The sequence below is a fragment of the Sturnus vulgaris genome, chromosome 6 (genome assembly GCF_052056855.1).
Source record: "Sturnus vulgaris isolate bStuVul1 chromosome 6, bStuVul1.hap1, whole genome shotgun sequence".
Lineage (NCBI taxonomy): Eukaryota > Metazoa > Chordata > Aves > Passeriformes > Sturnidae > Sturnus > Sturnus vulgaris.
The window spans coordinates 23,577,341-23,586,016 of NC_142248.1; the positions used below are offsets into that span (position 1 = coordinate 23,577,341).

General features: G+C 41.7%; 1 protein-coding gene across 13 annotated transcripts in view; it reads right to left on the reverse strand.

Annotated features, from left to right (window-relative positions):
• Positions 1-1,944, reverse strand: part of RALGAPA1 (Ral GTPase activating protein catalytic subunit alpha 1) — a 131,625-nt gene extending 129,681 nt beyond the window's left edge. For all 13 annotated transcript variants that reach the window (XM_014890813.2, XM_088167293.1, XM_014890768.2 and 10 more), the window contains exon 1: positions 1,727-1,944. In XM_014890813.2, coding sequence (XP_014746299.1) covers positions 1,727-1,832 — 106 coding nt within the window. In that variant the 5' untranslated portion in view covers positions 1,833-1,944. The remainder of the gene's footprint in view (positions 1-1,726) is intronic.
• Between the last annotated feature and the right edge of the window lie 6,732 nt (positions 1,945-8,676).

Sequence of the window (8,676 nt, forward strand, 5' to 3'; positions counted from 1 at the left end):
ATAATGACAAAATCTTGTGGATGTATCCAAAACAGACAAGCTGAACCGTACTTTTACACCTTTCCCTAATTACAGTCACTCACTGTGTTCTGCCAAACTTGGAGAAAGGATGTGTGGGAGCTGTGCTTCAACAGCTGAGATATACACATGCGGAGGGGGGGCATCATATGAAAACCTCCCCAGCAAATTTAGTCTGTCCTACAGTCAGTAAACAGAAACCTTAGATTAGATAAGAATGTCTGCTTGACATAGCTTATGGCTTGCAACTTACAGAAGTCATCCAATTATTAAGAAAGATGAAGAAAACAAAAAGTTGGAAATAAATTGCAAGCAACATAAATGCAAAATCTTCAACAGATCAGATCAAAATCATTCAGAGTGTTTTGCAGACTTAAGCAAAACTAGATATATTCAACGTACTTTAGCCAGGAAATCTGAATTCAGAGAGGTACTTAATTTCTTTAGAATGTTTCTTCCTCTTAAGTTTCAACTAAGGAAGTAGCTAAAAACCAATACAGAGTAAGCCACAGCTGGCTCAGTACAGTTAGTTAGGAAGAGTGGTACATTCTGAGTGAGGCAAAGGGATGCATCTGACTTCTGAAGTCTTTTAGACAGCTACACAAGTATTCTCCATTTCAAGTCTAGATAATTACTATGTTGCAGAAAATAACTCATGAAGCAGCAGATGGTGCAACATAGGAACACCTGCTTATTTAAACACCAATACAAAACATGAAAGCAATAGCCGTTTTCCTTTGCGAGGAAAGAATCCAGCTTTGGAGGACAAGATACAGAAATACCAGCAGCCTGTGGGCAGAACCCAAAATAATCCATTCAGCATTCTGTGCTAAACACGGAATGCAGTTGCCCTTGACCCAGCCCTGTTCACGTGTTGATAAACTGTCAGAAGCAACATTTACAGGACTGAAGCGCCCAAAACACACTCCAGAGCAAGCTTCTTTTTTCAAGGACAGCTTGATGACAATGACTTAGATTTTACAAACACATGCAATGAACAGCTATCTAGGAATGGTTAACTCTAGGTTTGTTTTTGCTTCCCCCTGTTTTTTTTATTAGGCAATTATGCCGTATAATCACAATTTCTAATTCATTGGTCAGGTTAAATGGCAGTTCACATGGAACTGCGGCAGCCCTTCAGGGCTTGTGTGTCCTCCTTTACCAATTGGCAAACCAGACGTGTTTTGAATCTGGCTGTATAGAAGCTCATTCACATCTACACTAGGGAGCACTTACTACTGTAGCTCTTACCTTGAAAACACATACAAATATAAATTGTTACTGTAAGAACGTAAGGGAAATGGATTCAGGAGTTACAGGCACCATTTGCGCTAGCCAGTTACTTTTATTCATGCGCAGCAACTTAGCAGTTTGTATACCGTGGACAATAATTCACATGGGAAGAACACCACTTTGTCGTCTCCTTCCATAGTTACCAAAGCAATTCCACCTTCAGTCGGAAACGTCCGTGTCTCAGTACAAAAGCACCGAGCGCAGCATCCCGCGCCGCGCCCGCGGGGTCCCGCGGCCCCCGGCACATTGCTGCAGTCTCACCCCGCCATGCCGGGCGGCTTCTCTCGCCGGGGCTGAGCCCCGAACTCGCCTCCCGTCCCAGCGCCCAGCCGGTCCCTCCAAATTCCCGGTCTTTCTCACGCCGGGACCGCGGCCCCCGCTGACCCACTCCCTTCCCCCCTCCCGGCCGCCTCACCTATAAGGACGCGGAGGTGCTTGAGTCGGGTAAGTGGGTCCTTGCGGGTGTCCAGCACCTTCTGCGTGGATTTCCGCACGTCCCCGTGCGGCTTTTTGGAAAACATCCCGCCGGGCCCGGCCCCGGCCCCGGCGCCGAGCTCCAGAGGCGGACAGCGGCCTCCGGATCTGCCCGCTCTGGGGCCCCTACATAGCCAGAGGCGGCAGCACCGCCTCCTCCTCCTCCTCCTGACTCCGACTGCGATGCGGCGAGGGCGGCGGGGCGCGGCGCGGAGCCAACTCCCCGCGGGCCGGGGGGCCGGGCTGGGCCTGGACTCCCCCTTCTTCCTCCCTCGCCTTCCTCCCGCTGCTTCACGACAGCCGTCAGGTACGACCCCAGGAGTCCCCATGGCAACCGCGTCGCGACGTCACGGCGGCGCTGCTCCGCGCAGCTCCGAGGCGCGGCGGGCGGGGCCGCGCTGCCCCCGAGCCCTGGCCGGGGATGGAGAGCGGGCCCCGAGCGGGACGTTCAGGGGCTCGCTGCAGGAGCCTCTGCGCAGCTCGGCAACAGTAACTGGTATAGGAAACTGTACTTCTGCTGTTTGTAAGTAAAATGTAAAGTTATCCCATTACACAGCTACTCTGGCTGTACAGAGACACTGCAGTGTAAGGGGGCAGTCCTGTGAGCAATTCGGAAATAAAATCCAGGTGGGGACTGTATTCACCACGGCAGCGACTCCAAACCTTTTACTCAAGCCTCAGTTGTGCAACCAGCAACGATGTGTCTCATAGTTCCTCTTTCCACACTGATCCTCAAAGTGCTGCAACTCCTCAGGCCGAGCTCCTGCCCAAAGTTGCTTCTCCCTGATTTCACTGCCTACGCCTTCAGCTGCAGTGCTGGCATCGAGGCCGAACCATCAGGCACGTCTGGGTCCAACACGAAGGTCTGAGGCATCCTCATTTCTTCTGTGCAACATGTTAGGATGGTCATGGCCTTTCTTCTCCCACAGCAAAGGCAAATGAGCTCAAGAGAACACATTTTTCTCAGTCCCATGCACAACTTCTCAGCCAGGCCCACAACAGGCAGGGAAATGGATGAGGTGTTGTATCAACTTTTGCTGAGGATTGAATTACTAACATTAAAAAAGTCCCAAGTTTCTCCTAAAAGTTTGTTTGTGTTCATGGGATAGAGAATTCTTGGACTTTACAAAAGACATCTGCTGTAGTATCGTTTAAGACTCCAGTATCTCTTTGCTTGGACACTTTTAAATAGTCACTGGCGCTGTGTTTTGGATTAAGGATATATATCCACTTCTGTGAGCTAACAGTCTGATTCGAACAGCTGGAGTTTTTAATATTGGAAATATTTAATTATTTGAGACTTGTTTTAAAATTCCAAGAATTGTCAACATTTACAGATCTGTCACATAAATATCATAACCCAAGTGTTTAAAATAATGACATATAACAGTTAATGTTAGAAGCACAAGGGCAGTGGGACCATAGTCAGCAGGGCATCAGTGAGGGACTAAGTGTTGTCTGCTTGCCTGTGTGGTCTGCCCCAACACAGTTAATATTCTACCATCTCTTGAAAGTGAGATCTGAAGATTAGCAATGTTAGGTAATAGCTAGTATTAATTTACTATAACACAGTACATTTTAGCTCTCTAAGATCTGACAATGATACATTGATTTATGTGCTTTGTTTTCTAAATTTCATTAATTCTAAACACAATTCTGCATACTGAAAAACTTCGAAATATCTTTTCCTTGGAGAATTTGCTTTCATTTCCATTAATTTTTAGATCTTTAACTCAACATGAGATTAAAAGTAATAGAGTAAGACATCACTAAACTATTAAATGACAGGAGGGAGTGGTGTTAACCAAGATAATAGTGGCTTCTATAGATAACCTCCTTGTGCAGGCACACCAGGCAGGAAAGGCATGTTCTGTGCACAGGAAAACCCATGGTCTTGCAAAGGCTTGACTTTGAAGCATGTGACTTTGGTTCCTTTGCATATGCATGAAGGTTAGAAAAGAGTACGATTAGTTAGGCAGAGGTTAGGTTCTGCTGCATTCCAGGCTGCTATTACTGTGCCCAATTCTTTGCATTTCCACTTTAAAGAAAGAACTTTTAAAATATTTCTATCCAGATGCAAGGGGACTGTCATAACTAAGTTTAACTGAACTTTTAGAGGAGTACTGTAGACAAATGCTGCAGAACTTTATTCCCTCCTTCTATTAACTGTCATCAAGCCTGACAGAGTTCAGAAAGCATTTGGAAATACTCTCAGGCACATGGTGTGCCTCTTGGGGACGGTCCTGAGCAGGACCAGGACTTGGACTCGATGATCCTGATGAGTCCCTTCCAACTCAGCAGATTCTGTGATTTGTGATCTCTCCAGGGCCCCATAGGACACTTAAAGTAGTATGGGGCAATTGGATCACATTCATACGATCAAAAAACTTCTCTCCGTTTATCTGGGAGTTATGATTTCCTAAGATTTCAGCTGTTGTCAAATACTTCAGAAAACATATAGGTATCTTTTAATATATCCTAAAGAATACAAACCCTTCTGCTGTGGCCTAATTCAACAGTTCAACATTCCAAAGGGGTAGATTATGTTTTGAATTCTTGGATACACCTACGGATATCTAAGTTTCTGGAATTCATGCCTTACTAATATTTACACCACATAAGGGTACACGATTAAAAGTGAGTTTAAATTACTCAGATTTTCACTAACTATTTCCCATCTTTCACGTAGCTAGTACAGATCTTAAACCTGACCCCTTTGAGGTGCATGCACTGAAGAGCTATTTGTCCACATGATCCTTCAATAGAAAAGAAATTTTAAAGAATTTTAAAAATTTCTTTAAATGTCACTGCTTCAGATCTTTTTATATTTAGCTTCACAGCGTCCTTCCTATGAGGGTTGTTGAGAAAGAACGCTCTCTAAATTGTGCTGTGAACCTCTGAGTATATGGCTGAGTATATGCAGCAGTATTCCTGTTCATCCTGAGTAACAAATTTTTTACTTAATAGGCAACTATTTAGTTTATGAAAAAGGCCCCCAAAACTAGATATTTAAGTTTGGGTAATCAAAACCACAGTTCTGTATAATTTAATACTCTAGTGTAACATATTGATACTAGAATGTTTGCTACTTTCACCTAAGCAGTCAAATATCAGGATCCTCTAATATATTTCTCGTATAATAATGGAATAGCTAGCTGTCCCTTCAACAAAATTCTCTTCCTATGAAGATGATGATTCCCATTATTTCCCATTGCATTTGCACAACTCGGTGTCTCATATGAAATCTGGAATTTATATACTTCCGTGTTTAAGGGAAGGAGTTTTTAATGAGCTTATAGTCTGCTTTTATTTCCTTAGCAATGTATCAGCATTAATACCCCTGTGTGATACAAAGACAGAACACTGCAGTCTTTCCACTCATCAAATATCACAAGATTGAATAAATTTTTCCAAGAACTATAGAACTCATGAAGCCATATTTTCTCCAAATTTGTATTCTAGCCACTGAAAGCCATGAGCCACCTCCCTTCATAACCATAAGCCTTCCTTTGTTTAGTTCTCCCCTACCTGTTTGGGATGGGCAAGAGGCTGGACTTCAGTTAAGTCTTAACTACATGTGTACAGGTTGGCATGCTGCTGTTCCTTGGACAAAAGCTAAGTGAACACATATCACTCTTTGGGACATTACTAGGTTTTATTTGTTCCAAATGCTATTTCACAAAACATGCAGAAATTTGCTATCTTTAATACTCATGCTCTCATGTAATATAAGATCAGAATCAGAGGATGACTTCAAAAGTAGCAGGAAGAGTGCAATTGAAAAAAAAAACAAACAATGAACAAATCCCAAACCAACCAATCAAACCACCAAAACAACCAAACAATCATTACCTAAGCTTTGTTTCTTTGCATGCTAGGACTCTGTCAGCCATGCTCAAAGAACAGAAGGGGTAAAGGGCCTGTCATGACAAGAAACTTTCATACATGTGGAAGTTATTTAAAACTGGTGTAATCATTACTAATTCCTGGCTAGCAGTGCCAGAGTGTTTAGACTTTTGCTATGCAAAGTCACCTCCAACTCACAATGTTTGAGTTCTAATGTAAGCACTAGCACCCATATCTGATAGGAAAGAGCTTTTGAAATGTGAATACGCTGATACAGTGGAAGTTGCGACAACTTTTCTTTTAACCAAAAGTACTCAAACACTCAACCACTGATATGTTTTATTTTTCTTTCCCAACTTATGAAATAGTTTTGCAATATTGACAAAGGTAAAAAAGAAACCCTGCATGTCTGCCAGCCTTTAGGTGAAAAACAATTTTGTAAAAATTATTTCCTTTCTATCAAAGGAAATATTTTGCCCCAATCTCTCCTGTTATGTCACCCACAGGAGTAAAGTGGATATTTTAGAAATAGGTCATATCTCTTTGTGTTTATTTTGATTAGTACAACTTTACATCTTTTGCAGCATATATCAGTCTTTTGCTGAGGAATGAACATCATACAACAGTCTTCAAACAGCTCATAACTGGTACTCCATGACTGCTACTTTAAATTGCTGCTGATCTTGACCAGCATGCAAAATAGTCTTTTCAGAGTTCTTGTGACCTACCTCCTAATATTGCACTTTCAAACTGAGCGTGAAGAATTAGATTTAATAAAGTATTCAGTGCATCATTGTAACAGCACAAGCTGGCTGGGCAATTAATTCAGCCATAAATAAGAGATTCTATTCAAGTAGCCTGGTTCGATAAACAGGCCCCTAGGTGAACAATAATAGGATAGATTCAAAGCCAAACAGGGATTTCACACAATGAGTTCCATCCGAAGATGCAGATGCCATTGGTCAGAGAGCTGAGCAATCCAAACTCCCAACCAATCATATGGGTTTGCCTGGGAACTCCAAACTCAATATTTAAGGACAATTCACAAGAATAAAAAGGCTTTTGTCACAGGGATCACAGAGTGTTGTATCTTTGTCTCAGACCTGGCACCAGCCAATGTTACATATCATTTTTAGTGATAGAAAGTGAAATAGTTTGGTTTGCTAGAGTCCAAACATACCCACACCCAAACACCCACTTCTTTCTCTTGCTGTTCTGTCCCCTTTGGAGGACCTCACCCCCAACAACCAGACCTGTGATGACCAGTCCAAGACAAGCTACATCTTGGATTTCTAAAGGGAAGGTATTTCCAACTCATTAAGATACAGTGCACTATATTGCACACATGGTAAAAGCTCTTTCATCCCTGCTTCTCCTTCAAGGTTTCATCTATATCTGTCTTCTAATGACTCACATTATATATATATTTCTGTCTGGTTTCCCCCTTTACAATCTTCCTCCTGTCAAAAATACTCAGTTACTATGCAACTACTCATTACAACAAAAGCTGACAATCAGGTTTATAATCAGAAAGTTAGTAACTGCTTTTCAGAATCTAAAGTGAAAAATATTTCCACTCACTACCTCCATTCAATAAATTAGGTATAAAATTACAGCTTTCCTTCCTAGCTTTTCCTTAAGGTGTCCCAAATTGGGAAGGGAGATATCACCATCTGTCCTAGCCAGCATTTTATTTATAATGATTGTTACTGCATCCAAATTTTTTCAATACCAGTTTTCAACAGAATTTCTAGTTTTGAATTTTTACATGGTTGCCAACTTTCCCTGTTAATGGTCTCTTTCTAATTGTTGGAAAATACCAAAAAACCCTCTCAGCTGTTAGTCCACACCTCCCTCTCCTCTGCAGAGCCGAGCAGATGAGGATGATGACAATCACCTTCTGAATAGTTATTTTACTCTAATGAAGGGCATAAGTCATGATCCAGAAAAAAAAAAGCAATCACACCTTTGTAGGGACCTAATCCTGGCATTCACTTATATTGATGAAATGGTCAATCAGAGACTGGTCCTCTCGAGGTTGGCTGGATTCATAGATGTATGTATACACACTAAATAAAAATCTTTGCAAGTCCTCTAACAGGCCAGATAGAATTTCTGCTTTCCCTACTCTTTCTAGCATTTGCCTCTGAGAGCTGATTAAGATAGGTGTTGCCAATTTCTATGTTAAGGGCTTATAGGTGATCTGAAAAATTAGCTTTATAGTCTGGAAATAAACTATAAGCAGCCATTAGCCCGGGGCCCATATGTAGTGCCCAGAAGTGCCCTTTGCCCTTACATTTTCCATTTGAACTCCATTTGGACAATCAAGTTAACTTCAACCAGTACCATTTTTTTCTCCACATAAGAGATGTTTATATTGCTTTAGCTGGGTAATCTCCCCCTCTCCTGGCTATAAACAGAATAGAAGCATGTAGAATTGTATGTTATTAAAATAGTTTCTGGCTTAACTCCTCATCATGGTTGCTGATTTCCATCAGGGCATGGGAACTTTGATTTCCTTCTAGGGTTTATTTTTAGCTCCTTTAGACCTAGTTCCAACTGTTTGAACAGGAAAATACAATCAAGACAAAGGTTTCCTGTTTTCCTGCCATTCATTTTGCTGCAACTATTTGTAGTTTGTTTTTTTTTTCTAGTCCAGAACCTTTGATTTCTAGTGTTCTTATCTTGCTAGTCCAAGGGAAAGGGAATGAAATCTTGCGATTTCAATGAGGATTATTTGGGCAACCTTCAGTCCATTTCCCTGCACTTGCCATCCCATTCACTTTTAGTGTTTTCACTCGGTTTTGGAATTTCCTTTTTTTTTTTTTTTTTTTTTAAGCCTTTCATTTCCTTAGCGTCTTCTCCTCACTCTTTGTTTACCTTTCTTCCCTGATGTCAAGATTTTAATTGGATTAAATTTGCAAAGTTTTGGTCCTTTTCACTGCCCCGCATTTCATCTCAGTCCATCTGGTTGTTGTCACTCCATTTCCAAATTTTCTGTTTTTTTCCATTGCATTTTAATGTATCATATCTCCTTTCCAGAGC